General features: G+C 38.2%; 1 protein-coding gene across 8 annotated transcripts in view; it reads left to right on the forward strand.

Moving 5' to 3' along the window:
• Nucleotides 1-18,855, forward strand: part of LOC127624161 (splicing regulator ARVCF-like) — a 244,611-nt gene that overhangs the window by 150,754 nt on the left and 75,002 nt on the right. For 7 of the 8 annotated variants that reach the window (XM_052098852.1, XM_052098861.1, XM_052098886.1 and 4 more), the window contains 2 exons: nt 14,911-15,069; nt 16,526-16,546. In XM_052098852.1, the coding sequence (XP_051954812.1) occupies nt 14,911-15,069; nt 16,526-16,546 (180 nt within the window). The remainder of the gene's footprint in view (nt 1-14,910; nt 15,070-16,525; nt 16,547-18,855) is intronic. The other variant, XM_052098871.1, reaches the window with a different exon arrangement.

The following is an 18,855-nucleotide window of genomic DNA, read 5'->3' on the forward strand; positions in this document are numbered from 1 at the left end:
CCACCGTCGCATCATCAGCAAACTTAATGATGGTGTTGGAGCTGTGTGTTGCCACACAGTCATGTATGTGTGTACAGGGAATAGAGGAGTGGGCTTAGAACACAGCCCTGCGGGGCTCCAGTGTTGAGGGTCAGTGATGAGGAGATGTTGCTGCCCATTCTAACCACCTGACGTCTGCCTGACTGTGGAACAGTGTTATATAGCATTCCTTTAATTCTGCCAGAATGTGTTACGTGTCAGCTTGCACTTACCTCATTCTCTATTTAAAGGCTTCATTGACTGGCACAGATCTCCTCTGTGAACCCATGTCAGACTGCTGATATATTACTAATGACTAAACTCTCTAAACACCCTTCCAAAATTAGTCATGAGATTGTTGAATGAATATAGATGCAAGCCTCTAAAAACCTAGCAATATCTTATCAAGGCTGTGGTTTAAATGTTTCTTGTGACTGTCCCATACTGAGTCATTTTGTTTATGATTTACACTCTCATTAAACTGTGATTAACTACCTTCCTGTGTGGCAGGGGTGGATCTGAATTCCAGGCGGTTAGGACAGGAAGTCTTGAGAGCTCCTTAGCATTTCCTTCCTGTGCTGATACAATGATCACGGTCTTTCTGTGTTTGTACCAAACCTCCAGCAATGTAACACATGCCACCATGAATACAAGCACACCATTCATGGAATTGGGACATTCACTGAAAGATCTCTGCTTGGACTGTTGTGGTAGATTGTTTTTAGGTTTAATGGTGTTGATTGGTTATTATACACCACTGCCTTGACATTTCAGCTTTGCAGTGTTTCTTGAGAGTAGAGTCAGATGTTGGAATTTACTTGTATTTGGCCAATGAAAGGCAGAGGTGTTGAAGTTAATTTAAATGATTTTGGCAGCTGTATGGCTTGAGCTGTTCAGATTCCACTTCCAGGAATCCAGCTTTAATTAGTTAGAGGATACTCTGTCTCTGGACAAGACACAACTTCGGATGCGCACAGAGATACACAAACAAGCTATTCCTCTCAGCACACCCAGTACTGCTGCTTCCTGCACTAATGAGGGTTTGAAATCAGACCGGCTATGAGCAGCTGTGATATCTCTTGATACTCATTCCACACCCGGTAATGATTATTCTGCTCCTAAAAATGTTAAAAGACTAATTGGCTTTCATTTCTCCTTTATAATAGTGATAATACACTGTAAAATATGTCTTTTTTTTTTTTTTTTTTTAAAGTTATGTTTCTTCTTATTTTTAATAAAGCCAGAACATGGTCACAATATTTGTTATAGTATTAGTATATTTTTAACCAAAGTTGCCAAAATCTTACTGTATATTTAACAGATTTATTTTAACAGGTTAGATTTTTCTGAAGAAAATCTGAATTGTGTTTCCAAATGCAAAACACACTGCCACAATGTTAGGTTGTCCTGGATGGTTTTTAGAGCATTACTTTGTGGCTGCTATGGTTATCTGCATTGATAGGTTGTTGGTGAAAAGAGCCCACTCCAAAGTCTCTATGATAATCTGGTACCTATATATGGCAATGTAAATGTATGGGATTCTTTCACCTGATTTATCACCAACCAGATACTTAACTCCAATCAATTAGAAAAGTAATAGCACGCCTATCCTCAACAAGCTGGACGATTTGAGGTATTATTTATGTCTGTATCACCAAAGTTTACGGTAATACTTAAGCCCTGTTCAGACCGCCAGCGGCATAGCAGGACATAGCAACACTATCACATTTATTTACAATGAGAGCACAGGGACTTCAGGTGACACGAGCTGCTGCGACCATTGGCGATAGATATTGCCATGGCAAACGACAAGACAAGCTGGGAAAATGTCAACTTTATGCAAATGTCAAGCGTCACACTTCTGCTGTGAGTGAAGACACTGCTGACAAATGCAGGCAAGGGGGGCAAGATAAAAGTTTCTGTGAGCGATTTACATTGTCTTTAACCACATACATGGATATGGGCTAATAAAATGATGCGTGGAAATCCATGTCAGCATTGTGAGTTTGATTTCAGGGCCATTACCACCATAGACATTGTGGGGGACATGTCCCTCCCACCCACAATATGAATAATCAGATCTACTGACATGGGTTTTTGCCATGGTTATTTAATTATTGCATTTGGTCCCTCCCAATCCTGAAAATTTGGTTGCATCCTTGTTTGATTCATATGTTGATATAATGTTCATGTTGTTGGTGCCTTAAGCACTGCTGCAGATTATACAGTATAAAATGCTCTCATCTTCAGAATGTTAATTTATACATGCAAGAGAACTGATTCCTTGTCAGATTAGAATGATATCTTAGTTTTATCTGCAGTATCATCTGTAATCAGCATTTCAAAAGCCAACTATGGCCAGTTGTGCAGTCCACCAATAACAATAGAGTGGCAGCTATTGACACAAAGCGACAATGTCACCACCGGCGGTGTGAACGGAGCTTTAGGATTAGGGGGTTGTTTAGATTTTGCAACAGGGTTGTCTGGTTTTCTGTTTTTTTAGAGGAGTTTTGCGCACTTTGGGAGACCAGCTTGCCAAAACAGCTGAGCACTAGCTTGGCCAGGCTAGGCTACCAGTTAGACCATCTTAAACCAGCTAAAACCAGCAATCCTGCTAGGGCTGATTTATCTTTTCCCTTGAGTGAGTCCAAACTCTGGGCTCTTGAAGTGGGAAATGGACCAGCCAACAGCATGAATACTTCATGACCTGGATTCGTAGGAGAAGCGAAAATGCTTAGAGCTCCATTTGATATTTAGAAATCACTATGACTCCACCAGCATAAAATTCCTCTCACCTCAACTTCATAGGTTTGGTTTTGCATTTAGATGTCTGAGTGAAGAGTGCGACTTTGTGGTACCGTTCATCAGAGGCTTATTACAAAAGTTTGTGGAAGTCATTCTATAACTTCTACAGCATGAGCTGTGGCATAAATTATAATTTACTTCCATGCTTTCATAAAGAGCATGTTTTGTGTGACACTCGGCAGCAACTCACAGATTGTTATAATCGCAAGGTATGCACAATAATTCCCTTTGTTTTACTTTATGAAAGAGGACTCCATCTCCATAGTGGAGTAACGGGAATGAACTAGCTACGCTTCAGATATTGGTTTATTAGCCACAATCTCTTTTGTTGTGTCCCATTAGTCTATGATTAGAAATCTAAACAGGCAATTAGGAGGCAATATTCCAGAAATCAAAATCCAATCTGCCTCTAATCAAATGCACCTTCGTAGTGGGCTGCCGAAATTGAATGGCAGTGGGCTGGAATACATTAGGAGTAATGATGCCCCAGCATCACTTTCACAAAAAAATTTTGTTCTCTTGTCTCAATTTCTCTCTCTGTTTGTATCTCTTTATTTCTTGCCCCTCACGTTCAGTATCTCTCCTCCCTTCCTGTCCTTATTTGATCGACACAACATTGCCGACTAAGAGTCAGCTGTGTTTGCTATATACAATGCTGTACATAGGCAGTAACCATTACATAATGCGTCATGCAAATGGCGATCCTAACATTTTTCAAACACATGGGTGAATCGACTAATTTCAATAGAGTTTGAATTTGTATTCTGCTAAGATAATAATGCAATACTGTAATAAGGATAAACTTTCATACCTGTAGTACACACAAATATTGAGTACAACAGTCAGTTTTTAATTAGTTAATGTATTTTTCATTTATATACCCCTGTATGGGATGAATTAAGTGTTTATATTCAATATTAATGCATGCAATAGTATACATAGTATACATGCTATGCTGCTTTTGAATTTGACCAAAAGGTATCTTAGGTGGCAGCATATTTAAGTTGCCTATACAACAGTTTATGTGTTAGAAGTGCACCTATGATGACTTAAAATGTTGCATCTGTAAGTAACTCACTAGGTTTTTTATGCAAGTGATGTTTCAACAGCTTTGACTGGCCTGCTGAAATTTTATTATGATATACAACATTATAGTTGTGTAGCTGTGGAGCATTCTGCTTCCTCCAAAGCCCAAAGGATCAGATCCAGTTTCTTCTTGTAGCTAGTGCTTTTAAGGCTCATCGGATCCTGTGAGAATATTGCTTACAGATGGGCCTTTCACATGAGGTATGAATAGCCACATCATCTCTATGGCACATACGGGACCAAGAGGGTTTCTAATGGATCGTCTGGCCGCTCCTTGATTTCACAAACCGTCATCGTGACGGCGTAACACGCAGATGGTTGACCGAGCTCCCAGACACCATTCCTGAACACTTCAGCAGTGCAGCACATGCACAAACAGAACAGAGCTGCAACACATTAGTCAATGGGCCATGAAATGCTTGTCGCTTTTAGCATATGTGAAGTGTAGTTCAGGCGCTGAAAGGTTTATGACATGTGTAAGTAATGTTTTAACAATTAGATGGGATGACCAATGTACAAATGGCTATTCCTTATAAATATTTGTACATGGTGCACAAGACTTCATAAATATGTAACCATAAAGAACTTATGCTCAGATTTAAAATTACCGCAATAAATATATCCAGGCAGAGCAGGATAGATTGCATTGAGCTTTGAGGTCTGTGCCATCCTGCACATCTCCTTAAGTCACTGGATACATTGGCTGTACAGTGTACAGTGAGCCTTTATCTCACTGTACAGTATAAGACATGCTGTAAATCAGCAAGGGTTTCCATGACAGCATGTCCTTCCTTTTCCTGAAGCATGTTAGAGCAACAATTTTCTCACTAGTGTGACCCATTTGTGCCCATATGCACACATACACAATCATAAAATCTATCACTGATTTAATCACATCTGATTGGCTGCACATTGGAAGAGATAAAGGTTTGATAGACTGAAAGTGAAGAGGAACAATCACTCTATAACGATTCCAGGATTTTAGCCTTAGGGGGATCAGCCTCTCATCAATATGAGAAGTTGTAGTTCCAAGGAATATTTCTTGCTCGGGTGCAAGAGAGTGCGAATTCAAAATAAACATCGATGTTTACTCCCATGAAATCTAATGGTACAGGTATCTGCAATAGGCTCCCATTAAAGCACTGCTTTAACAGGGCTCTGTGGGGCGTAACTTGTTTTTTTAAACTTGTTCCAGGGTAATAGAATACAAAGTATAATGTTATAAATTTACAGGAAATAAAAACTTACAAATATAAAAATGTTTGTTAGATTTAAGCTGATAAAAAGGTAGAAACATGTCATTACAGTCTGTGAAAAGTTCCATTTTGTTACTTGAGTCAACAGCCCGATAGTGATTATAAGTTTTATATGCACAGAGAATTACACAATTAATGCAGATTGTTTGTACATATATTAAACTCGTCTTTGCCATATTTGTCTGTATAAAATGCCCGATATGGTCTAATGCTGTTGTAGCCTATCTGATATTTTCCCCATTCTGATGGTGAATGTGAACATTAACTGAAGCTTCTGACCTGTATATGCATGATTTTATTCATTTGCTGCCACACGATTTACTGATTAGATAATCACATGAATAAGTATGTATTCTGGTGTTCCCAATAAAGTGCTTAGTGAGTGTATGAAATGTTGTGTATCATTGCAAAGCAGCTCTCAGTTTTACAAAGACCCCTAGATAGAGCTTCTAGTCTATTCAGAGGCCGAGATGACCAAACAGTAGGAAAACATGCATGCAATTAAAAATTGAAAAAAAAAAAAATGACTGGTAGCTGCATTAGAGTGCCACCTACATTTCAGGTCTTTATATTGTGATGAATGGAAATCAAAATGTCCTAGTACTTGATGCCCTCTAGTGGAATGAAATAAGACTTTTTGCAGGGAGATAGAGTAAACGGAACCAGAATTACATGCTTATAAAGTTCGAGAACTCGCCCCCGCCCCCCCCACACACACACACATATACAATATTATTTATGAAAGATTGGAATATTTTCTTAAAATTTGGGGGGTTGTCTGTAAAAAGAGACCAATTTTATGCAATTTGTCTACTTATGTGTGTATGGTGAGCTTTTCAATTTGAGAGTGAAACATTGCAGGCAGCAGGCAAAAAATGCACCAGAGTTGAAGAGGTTAATAAAAATGTTACAGAGACGATCTAGCTCTTATATATTCAGACTCTCCTAGTCTAAGTTAGGGTGCATGGGTCTGTAATAGTTGAAAACCCCATTTATACAGTAGAACATTGAAATGTTCAATGCAGCCCATTGTGCCTCGCTGCCTGCTATCCAGTCCTCAGTGTATCGGTATTGGAGTGTTGTGTTTCAGTGGCAGGCTGGTCCCAAGGCCTGAGATTTAATCTTCTAACAGCTGGACGTACAGTGGCAGAAGCAACAAACAGGACAAAAAGGACAGTGGGAGCTGCTGTCGGTAGAGCTAGAGGAAGTCAAACACATGTCTTTCCTGCCTTGCCCACAGTTGCAGCATGGAGATCCTTGGCAAATGCTCCCAGTGCTTCTCCCTGGAGACCACATTTCTTACAGCCAGAAAGCAGTATTTGTGGTGCGTAGGGTTGTGTTGATGTGTGTGCATCTGTGCCCTCCTTCACTCTACTAATTTTATTGCCACTGTCCTCTGGCTTCCTAGTGGTTGGGGTCTTGCTCTCTCGCTCCCATTCACACCCTCTATTTAAACAAACAACTCCACAACAAGCCTATCTCTTCTCCTATAGCCCTGCCCTGTTGTTTTCACAGGTTTCAACTAAAGCAGACTACTGTTTTTATTGTAGTATTTTGGGAAGGGTTGGGTTTTAGTTTTTGATTTTTATCCTGCTGCTTCATCTTTACTGTGTTTAATAAGTTGTATTGCCATACAGGAGTGGTATGAGCTCTGGCTTTGTTGTTTGAGTTGCATTCCAGAGAGGGAGTGCTGATCATAAGCAGAAATAAAGTATATGAGTGTAAGTGCAGGGGTGAGGGTGAGAATGTGCTTTTTCAAGCCCCACTGTATGCCACGCAATGCAAAAAATCCATAAGGGTGTGATTTAGATATGTGGCTAATTATTTCCTGATATTTTGAATTACCATCACAAAAATATTTTAATCTATTAAGACCGGTGGGTGGTTAATGGAATCACATAGATCATGTATTTTTATTCATTAGAGCAAACAAAGCTTTAAAAGTTGTGCTTTAATTGAATAAATACTTCAATTTTCAAAGGGAGAGATGTGGTCCTTTGGCTGTTCTGATCAGTCACCATTTTAAATTTTCTTTTTGTCCAGACCTGGGAATCTTGAACAAAAGAACAAAAGAGGTGGTCAGGGGTGGCAGAGGAGAGAAAGAGAGGCTTCTCAAAGCTTCTGCTGTTGTTGGAGAAACAAATGTGGTCAAAGAATGAGGAATGTCTAAAATGAGGCCCCCATGTTCGAGAGATGAGAGGATGGGTTTATGGCACTGGATCACCCATAAGGACAAGCAGATTAGCAAAGAAATTACAGCCTGGTTTCTTCTCTATCTCCCTATTTATCTTTCATTCCTCTTGCTTCTGTCCCTTTTTTCGCTAATCCTATCTGCTAGACGTCAACACTAAATACATTTGACTATCTGTTACTCACAGCTCTCGATGAAATGCCACAGCCTGGCACCTCACCCTTCCATGCATACCCCATTAGGGGTCGGACACAGCCATCCATTGGCTCGGGCTTAGCTGAACCTGAGTTCATGAGTGGGCTGCAATTTGGCTCAAGAGTCAAACTCAGGGCATCAGCTGGTCTATTGAGAGTGTGAAGAGCTGGGCTGCCATCTCTTATGCTCTGTTCTAAAACCTAGTGAGCTGCCTAACTTTCTTCTGCCTACATAGGCAGCTTAGCATCCTAATTGAAATAGAACCTCATAATGATATGGATTGCTCTACATAGCAACTCAACTCAGCAACTTGTGAGATTAACTTGTTGATCCCAAGCCTACATATAGGACCACATTTTTTTTTTTTGCATGAGTCCATTTTACTGCCCGATTTTCATTACTGCAACATGTCCTGAAGTTTTACTTATACTAATCCTATTGTTTTCAATGATGATTCTCATTACTGAACAGTATTACTGTAAATGTTTTGTAAATATATTAATATGTTGGCACTATTATATTTTTGTCTACAAAACTAATATCAACCATTTAAGCATATACCTTCAGAACAAAAGGTTTTTAAGATCATGAGAAACATCTCCGTCAAGTGACCCCAATTTTCTGAATGACAGTGTACATTTCGTCTACCATCTTGGATGTATCATAAAATTGCCTTTCCACAAAGGATACATACAATGCAGCCAGAATATTTGGCTGTTACATGGTATCTTAGAGAGCAGCTTAATTTCAGTAAGTTGCCCAATATTTTGAACAGCCATCATGTAGTCCACCTACTTTAAAATGCTGCCTCTGTAGGCAGCAAGTTTGAGAAGAGAGCTTTTACATTTAAATGTATGCATTTGGCAGACATTTTTTCCAAAGCGACTTACAGTGCACTTACAGAGACAATCCCCCTGGAGCAAACTTGAGGTCAGGACACAATGGTGGTGGCTGTGGGGATTGAACCAGCAACCTTCTGATTGCCAGATATGTGTTTTAGCCCACTACGCCACCACGACGCCTACATTTGTGTCACCTCCATTCAGTTACCCTCCTCCATTTACACCAGCCCCAGGTGGATATTTAGAAGAGATCTGAGATCTCTTCTTAGCTATTTAGTTTTTTTTTAATTGCCTGATTTATCTGCTCAGTTCTCCATGTGTACAGCACAGTGAGATGAAAGCTAATTCCCACTCACTGTCACATCACTGCACGGTGTGACTCTTGGTCATGAAGACGGATGCTAGGAAGACAGCAATTTGATGAGAAACTCTTACAATTCAAGGTTATACAAATGCTCTTTGCAGAGGGATTAGTTGTGTAAGATCTTACCGATGATTGCTGCCATGAGGTCTGACTGAAATCCTGTTAACCAGTGTGCAATGCATTACTGTGGGAGAGGCCATTGCCCAGGTGATGCATGGCGACTGTAATAAACAAATTGGAGGCATGGAAATGAATCCTCTCTGTATGTCTCTGACCTTCTCAGAGTGTGATATTAGGTTAGATGGTGATGTTTCACTCACTGTGCAAATTTGATGAGAAAGTTTAATGGAGACAAATTAATCTGTGGAAATCAGAGGCTTTTTTCATTCAGAGCAACAGGAAATAATATCAGTTCACATAGGGCTGGGTGATAAAACGATATCGATATATATCACGATAAAGAAAATCCACAATAAGCTTTTGAGGAATTTTCGATATTTACTGCGTGTCGCTAAAACACAAGCAGTTTGGCTTTCTGAAATCCGCTCTAAGCGCTAGGAGAGAGCTTGCTCCACACCGTTGCCAATCCTATGATCCACCTTGCGAACATGACGCTCGGCTTTCATATGAATTAATTGAAAACGCACTCAGCTTCGCTCACAACGTGCCAGTGGTAACAGAGGGTCAGACTGGATGAACTTGCTAATGCTAGCTGCTTTGCTAACAATTAGTTTACGTCGGACACCAGATTGATTCCATCCGCACCACAAGAATTCATGATAACGGTTGCACGCTCTCATCATCTCTAGTGAAGAGCGCGACAGAACAACCGTGTGTGGACAACAGCTCTGATCTTTCTGCGCTGTAATCTTGAATATTGTTCTCTCACACCAAACATGCATGATTTCTGCCCTGTCCTGCTCCGCACGCATTGCCTCTTTTTCCTGCATGTGTGTAGATATGAAGCACCACATGAGTTAACGTGGTTTCAAAGCACCGTTTAGACCATAACGTTTTTCCCTTCTAAATGTTTATTAATCAGCATGTTACGAGCCTTTAATAATAAACAAATTGATTTCTGTTATAATTTTGTGAAAATTAATTAGATGTCTGGAATTGATAAGGAAAGACTAAAATTACTAGTTGGTAGACTAGTCTCTCACTTTAATGAAAATATACAAATGTTTTTTTAATGAATAAAAAAAAACGTTTTCTACATTTTCTCTCGGGACACCCCTGAACCCACATTCAGCATCATTCCACAGTCACAAGGGCTTCTATGTCCCCATACTTGGGTATCTGACTCTAAAGAAATATAAAAAATATAAAATTTTTATGTAAAAATATTCCAACAAATACTGAACTGCTGTCACTATGCTTCTGAACAAACAGATGATCTTTTAACATTAATTTTCAATTGATAAACGGTAAAAGACGGTAAAATTGGTAAAAGATCCCGCAGACCCCACTGCTTTGTCTGTCTCTGGACCCCCTGTGCAGTTTTGTTGAGACTATTTTGACTGTTTAGAATTCATTTTTCTTCAGCTTTGAAATAAAAAAAGAAAGTGCAATGTGTAAATGTATATTGTGATAAATATCGATACCGAACAATATGAAAAAGATTATCATGATAACAATTTTGGCCATATCGCCCAGCCATATAGTTTCACATAGGCCATGTTCACACAGCAGCAGAATATGGTTGTCAGTCCTGTTTTGAGTGCTTAATACGGTTACATTCTCACACAAGTCAGTTATTTATGAGAGTGACAACCCCATTCTATAGCTAAACTGACATTTTCGGCAGACCTGTGCTGTGTAAACGGAACCGTATGGACAACTAGTTGTCTTTCATGTCATATAGTGTGAAAGCCATGTTGCACTGTACACGTGTGTCTCGTGTTAATCATGAGGGGTTTCGTTAATTCACAGAGATGGAGATATGAGCTGCATGTCATCCGAAGATCTAACCTTTCTTTCACTGAAGCCAGAGGCCAAAAACCATATATGCAAGGAATGTAATTCATAAAATGGGGCGCAAGGCTGGTGTTATGAATGTCGCCATCCTTGATGTTTAATTTAGTTACTGTCACTATTGTTACAGGTGTTAGAATATGGGCTTGACTTCAGTTGTTCGTTCACACAGACATTATTCTAGCCGCTACTATAAGATGTTGTCTGAACAGGACATTTCAAGACTCACACCTGTAAGTAAATGCTGTTGTCAATCGCAAAAACTGACTGTGTGAACGTAGCCTTAGTCTTTATTATGTATCTAGTAACTGATCTAAACTTTGTGTTCTGTAGGTTAAGGTTTTGTTTGAGCATCTTAAAATTGAAGACGGTTGGAGAGTTCAGTTTCCATTTCAGTTTGGTGCCGAAAGTGGCACAGAAATTACACACCTCACCTTTAAATTCCTAGACTACGCATTGAAATGAGAAATAGACCTTCTGTTATAAATTCAGCCTTAAAGCAAATATAGAAACACATTAGATGGTTGTTGATTTTGTGGTGTAGAGAGCACTGATGTTGCTCTCTGAGCTTTACAGATGGGTGGTCTGGGTGCTTTTCAGACTCATCTATTATCCAGCATTGATCAGGAACAGAACTGATAACCACCTGAGTGACACCACTATTCAAAAGCTTTTTAATTGCCAGTTGCTTCTCTCATTTGCCTATCTACACTATTTGCTCCGGCTCACCTTATCTTCTCCAGGGCAGTCTCAATTTTTCATTGTAAAAGACTGATATTTATCTCAGACATCTCTGTGCTGCTACTTGCCAGGAAAAAGGATGAAATTAAAAGCCACTTATTTCCTTCTTAGTAAAGCACCATGCTGTGTAATTAACAAACCCTTAATTATGTACAAATTCATATCAATGATGAAAAGTATTGAAGATTTGAAACATGAAATAAGGGATAATATACAGTCAGAATATGTTTATTTTGTGATAATGACCAACTGACTGTACTATATCATACTTATTGCATGCTTACAGTATATACCAAATATATAAATGGACATGAAACATTTAAGTTGAAATAATTTAAGAAGGGAAACCATGGAGTGAGATGCATGAAAACTAGATAATCTATGTAGGAAATTCAACAGTCCTTATACAAAAATATATGGCCGCAGAATGCCACAGTTCTCAAAACAGAGATCAAGTATTCCAGAGAGTCATATAACGTTCATGAAAGCTCCTTTGAGTTTCTCACACAAAGAAACTCTAGGTGAACTGCGGTCATTCTGTTTTCTTTAACTAGTTTCCTTAACAATGTCCTTTGTTGACATTCGCTCCTTGGCCTGTTGCTAAGGAACACCCTCTAACGCAGTGTCCCGCAGTTTGCCCCAGCCACTTTACACAGATAAAAGTTACCGCTCAATGCTTTGTGATTTATTAAGTGTTACTATATACAAATTTATTGTTCTAAAGGAAGACAAGAAACCTGTGATTATAGTATTAGACATACACCAAATGTTTGTAATTATTGCCAGTCTATTGTCTTTCTCCAGAATAGAAGATTGTGGTTGTTCCAGACTTTCTAAAATTAGAACAAATGAAAACTCAGGGAAACGTGCTCTTTTTCTGAACCTCGTGGCTTTCCCGTAAAGTCCTCTCAGTTCTGTGAGACACACTATGCAAGTGCACGCACATAAACACACAAGCGCAGCGCTGGGTTCAGGAGTTCACCTGTGTAATAGTTGTAATGGAGGCAAAGAAGGTATCTGTGGCAGCAGATTTTCCCCCATGCGGTGCGGATCATCCTTGAAGACCCCACTGAAGTCAAAATTCTCAACCTGCCCTGAGGCCATATCGCTCTCTCTCTCTCTCTCTCTCTCCTCTCTCTCTATCTATCAGTGCTAGAGGGGGTTTCATATCTCTGTCTATCTGTTTGGCTGACTAAAGAGTCTTTATTTCGCATAAAAAATTAGCGCATCAGTGCTAGAGGGGGTTTCATTTAAAGTCCAGTTGGGTAATTTCACTGGGAAAACAAACTTCATGGATGGCCGGTGAGCATGAAACTGTTTCACTTCCTGTGTGATTCCTTAAAGGTATTGATGTAATGGTCAAGTGTTTATTTTTATACAGTAAATAAAGTAGAACTTGCTTCAGCTCTCTCACAGATCAACTTTGGTGGTCTCATTTGTATATTTGTGTAAGAACTTTTTTAAGAAAAAGCTTATCCATGGTTTTAAATATTGTAGTGAGAAGTTTCACACCTTGCAAAAAAATTTAAATTTTCTTAATCAGTATCTTTCTCTTGTTTTCTATTATTTTAACATTCTTAGGGTGCATTCAAACCGAATGTGTTCTTAAGCTTAAAAAAGCTTGATGCAGAGCAATGGATAAAACACAACACAGGTGTACACACTTTTTTAAAAAAGTTTGTTCTTTTTAAATTGACATGGTGCCAAGAAAAAAAAAAAAACATGTCTCGAATTGCTGAAAAAACAAGATGCCTAAGCATCACAACATTTAGCTAAAAACAAGTAAAATTATGGAATTATGGCCAATGGAATGAGACAATACAGTATATTAAAGATATATTTTCCAAAAACAATGTCTTTTATATTTTTCTAGAATACAAGGTGAAAACCCTGATTAAAAATAGTTTTTTTGCTGTGCATTTGGATATCAGATGCATTCCAGTTTGGTTGCTATAGAGAAGACTTCTTAGTCGAATGATTTAATCCTCTATAACATCTCCTGACTCTTATTTGCTTATTTGCCTCAAACTCTGCTCTCAGCTTCTGAACTTTGTTACTCCTGCAAAGTGATTGTTGGCTTTTCCGTGCTCTAGATTATCACAGGAGTATCCTCGTTTTACATGCAGAGTTTTGTGGGATTAATTTTGCTGGCCAATGTGTGGATGGTTTCATAATCGAACCAGCAATGCCCACTGGGATTTATAAGATACTATTTTGTAATTTATTTCCCTCTTCTGCTTCTTGTTGAAAAGAGGCCTATTTATCTCAGCTTTCACAGGGATGCTAATAGACTCTTTAGAAGTCGCTCATTACTTTCTCATATTACATTTTGCTCAACCCTGCTTCTTGGCTGTCAGGAAGTTAATCAAAGCTTTGTTTCTGTGCTGTATGTCTGCATAATCCATATGGTACTCGGCTATTATGAGTGAGGCACTTCAGATCAGATTTTCTTTTCATTCTCATCAGTCATCAATCTCTTTATCAATTCTTCACTCCTCTTAAAAAAAAAAAAAGTTAAAAACACAACCAATTAGAAGAGCAGCTGAAGCTTACTCATCCAAGAAAGTAGAAGTTTATTTGACTTTGCTCTCTTTAAGTAGTAGTTGTGAGGTTGGTCAGGCAAACCCAATGTAACTGCCAGAGAAGTGATACAGAGATATGAAAGGGTAGAAGTGAACGATTAGCGAAATTTGACCTCGCACAGACTTCAAAGCCTTCCAATCAATGGATAATCAATGGAACATTGCCCGCTCGTTAATACTCTCAAAGATGGATGGAAAACAAATGGCTGCCTATGACATCATCCCTTATGAGCCCCCCTGTGCTGCTGCCAAACACACAGTTCTACCCAGGTTGTACCCTGAGTCACATTGTTTATTTCTTCCCGTTTAATTTTTTTTCATGTGTTCAAAAGTTACCTCCTTCACATGCTTCATATTTTCATTAATAAGGATGTCACAGCAGGGGTTTTTATGTATTTGTTTCATTCCGCTCTCATTTCTGTCAGGCATCTTTAGTAAACCCTCTTGTCCAGTGGGTCTGATCCAGGTTGAGTTTAATCCTGAGTACTTGGCTAAAACATTCCTCCCCTTCCTGTATTAGAAATAGTACCTGTTGCCCTTCAGACCTATTTAATCTTAATTTTTGCCAAATGTGGATTTTTGTGGAAGCACTTTTTATTGTTGCCATTTTTTGCTGCATCCTAGTACTTGCTTGGAGTCTTATAGAACCTGCATTGGTTAGAAAATATCTTTAAACTTAAAATGCAGTTTGCTTATAAGTCAGATGCTCTCCATGGTTAATTAAACATGATAAGCACTATGAAACTCATCCCTCTTATATAATTTAAAGCTCTTAAAGGTTCTTCTCCTAATTGCTCAGCTAAGCCCATGTCACTAACCTCTGACCTTTAACCACTGCCATTTGCTCATCTCACAGGAGCAGAGTCCCAGTAACCAGACATCACTGGCCATGATGCAGGAGCCTCAGGAGGTTGTAGAAGAGACAGTAACCATAGAGGAGGACCCTGGCACACCCACCTCTCATGTTTCTGTGGTTACCTCTGAAGATGGGACCACACGCCGCACTGAGACCAAGGTATGCATACATGCTAACATTTTTCAATTATTTTTCATTTAGAACTGTCTCTGTGTACTATGTGTAAGCCTTTATTAGGATGGTAATCATTATATTTGTACATGCAAGTAATGCAGGCACTCACATTCTCAGAGCATCTTTTCAGTTTAACTTGTGACGTACTTTAATGAGGAACAGATCAACTTGCAGAAAACCTCATCATATCAAACTATTCATATCAAATAGTTTATTGTCAAAAGATATTAATTGTATGGGTGTTTCTTCAACTTTGGGCATTTTTATGTCCCGGTGGTTGATTTTTGTTTCATAAAGGTCACATTAAAACTGACTATGAAGCATTTTTTTTTACCATGCCTTCATTATTTATTTGCGGTACTTTTCAAATGCCTTTTATGTATATATTTTACTGTTTTAGCTTTGTCTCATACCCAGACATTCAATGTAATTCCACCACACCAAACAAGTTTTTTTCTGAAGTTGGTGTACTTGACAAGTTTCATCAAAGATCAGGCTTTAAATGACATATGAAGTGGTGTTTTAAGAAAACAAAGTGAACTAAAGGTAAATATAATTTGAGCTGAATATTCTTATTAGGCATCATTTCCAATCAAGCTATAATTTTTTTACAAAATTTTGCAAAAAGTGTGTAAATATTAATTCTTTGTTTGTATTTAGGATGCATATAATGTTAGCTATGAAGTTGGTCTTAGTATGAAAAAGAAGTTAGCCATTTTATTCCATTTATTTCTGTCACAGGTTTCAACTAAACACAATACAGAATTTGAGATGGTGAAAAAAACACTTTGGTGGGAATTTTCATGACATTTCAGAAGACAATGACATACATTTCCTTTGATGCATGTACATGAATACGCTGTTGGACTATTTAAATATTTTTTTTAAACAAAACTTTCTAGAAGACCACAGAGCTAAAAGTGCCTGTTAAAAAAACACCCATATACATACATTGTACTATATAAAAAGATAGAATTGCACTATAACACAGAAGTATCATTTCAAATTTCATAGAATGTTTCACTGAATCATACATACAGGTGTGTGTGTGTGTGTGTGTATATGTGTATATATATATATATATATATATATATATATATATATATATATATATATATATATATATATAACCATTATCTGTCATGTTATCTGTAAAAACCTTTTTTCTAGATTAGTTGGAAAGTGTTTATGGGGTTAAATGTTTTTGGTGTGCAGTAGTCAGAGAGTTCCAGAAAATGCTGGTATTGAAATCCACCTAATCAGCCCTACTGTTATCAAAGAGGGATTAACATGGCAGACTAGTGCTTCTTTACTATTATCACAGCTCAGCTGTTTTGAGAGTGTGGAAATTCAGCTGTTTGTAGTTCCATCCACCTGTGAATTGACTTTTTAGCCACACTGTCTTGATTGCCCTTTACTTTTGTTTTGTTGTTCCTTAAAGGACAATTCAACTAATGTGAAGGTGAGTTAAAATCTTTCCCTCACATATGCATTCTTACATGCACACATCACCTCTTGTCAGTCACCATTATTTGTACCTCATATAAATCATAGAGTCAGCACTGGTGTGAAATCACTGCACAAAGCTTTGATTTGCTGGTGGTCACCTCCTCACGCCCTCTACTGCTATAATGCATCAGTGTGCACACAAAAACAAACATCTATATTCATGCACAAGCATATATGTGTTGGGTATTAACTAATGTGCACACAAACACTAAAACGGCTCCAGTAGTGGAGGGTAATAAAGTGTTACTGTAAGTGTAATCCTCCTACTGATGTGCTTTCAGTCATTAAACCGTACACACTCTGTACTAATCTATGAATTAGACCCATGAAACTCTAAGGAATAAAATTGCATGTGTGCACAGATGTATGGGTCTTTCTGTCATGTGTTTGTGCTGAGACCACAGGGGCATAGATTCCGATGGGATGGGGGAGGTAACCCCTCAATCATTTTTTATACAATGATCAATGGAGATATGGGAAAATAGTCACATAAATATATCCAGTAGACTTATCACCTTTAGCTACATAGACTTGGGACTTCTGCGGCAATCCTGCAGGAGATGTTAAAAAAACTAAACAGAGATGAAGTGCACTGGTTCAATATGTCAGTCTAGCACATGTTTACATAGAAAAACTAATGTAAAACTGCGCATATAGGCACAAGAATGTGTTTGGTGTTAACGGCAATCCGAAGCCCCTTTCGGTCATCCGAAGCCCCTTACGCTTCAGATTAATTTTAGTATGGGTTCATCAATTTCTACAGCTGATGTCACCAATTAGCATACCCAGACCCCAGATTGGTTCCATCCAGATGGTGAATTGTGTCTCATAAATTTATATAATTATAAACATATATTGAACCAACAATTATAACTATTAAAATAATTAATAATACAGTCTTTACACTGTAAAGGCAACACAGAAGATAATGTGAAGCAACATGCAGTATATACAGTACCATAAAAATGTGTGTTTACGCAAACTTTTAATTTCGGACAGAGGTAACCTAAATACCAGAATCACAAGTGTGGAAATGTTATTTATTATTAATATGTTTGCTACTGTCGATTATTGTGCACCGCTGACAGACAAGCAAGACGTGCACTGATTGTCATGACAACGGCAAATTTTAAGTATTAATGCAAAAAAAAAATTTCTAATTTTAAAAACATTGATTAATATTTCAAATGCTTTCCATCACATTGACCGTCAGGGTTTTTTTACTTCACTTATAAATTTTGCATCGCCGAAGCAAATTTAAGGATATTCATCTTGCATTCTGCACTTTGTAAGTGCTAAATATGCTTCATCAGAAATGCGCAAGTGAAGCAATGTTTCATGTGAGTTTCACGCTAGCTACTTTTTGATTAGTGATTAGAAAACAAGAGAGAGTGGCAAGCGAGTGGGGATTTGAGGAGAGAGGCAGGATATTCCAAGTGTATTTCAATAGAATAATTAAATGGACATTGTTCATAGTGACAAGATTGCAAGACTCCAGTGTCTGTCGTGTTCTTCACATTGCAATGGCTGAATAAGCTGAAAAAGTCAAGAACCCGCAACACAGTGGAGTACCTGTATTTACTGAGAGTGCTTCTCTTCTGTGTCCCTGCATGTTGATCTCAGAAACTCAGATCCGTAAAGTTCTCTTGCTTGTGTATGTATTCACATTTTTAAATCTTTTTCCAATCTGACAGTTATTTCCTTTTAAAACCGCTCGTAACCGGCAAAGTTTAAACTTGTTTTAATGCAGCGGTTTATTGACAGTGAGGGGTAGTGCATTTTGCAACCTGTTTAAACTATGTGATAAAAACTGTCCACGTGTGATTTGATCACATGAAACACATCTTAATACCAGGTGTAAATGAGGTCAGTGTGTCTTGGGTGCATTTACACCGTTCATTTAATGTGGTCAAGTGCTATCTGATAGTGATCCAATCTGTTTCAGTGTTTTGTAGGGCAGTACGGTGCAGGAAATGTGTATACTGGACCTCTTTAATTGAATAGCCTAGCTCTAGAGAGATGCCACATGTCCATTGTACAAGCACTAATTTATCTGTATCTGTCTCTTCTTTGTTACTCTCTCCCTCTCTTCTTGGAAATCATCCATCTTTCCCCTGCTACATGGAATGTTCAATTCAATGTTTAAATCACTGTTTGGTGAAAGACAAAATGAGACAAAATTGGGTCTCAAAGGCATTTTTGTTGTTTTGCCAGAAAATGTATATAAAATATAAATGATCTGGTGCAGTTTATGTCTTGGAC

The sequence above is a fragment of the Xyrauchen texanus genome, chromosome 3 (genome assembly GCF_025860055.1).
Source record: "Xyrauchen texanus isolate HMW12.3.18 chromosome 3, RBS_HiC_50CHRs, whole genome shotgun sequence".
NCBI classification, from domain to species: domain Eukaryota; kingdom Metazoa; phylum Chordata; class Actinopteri; order Cypriniformes; family Catostomidae; genus Xyrauchen; species Xyrauchen texanus.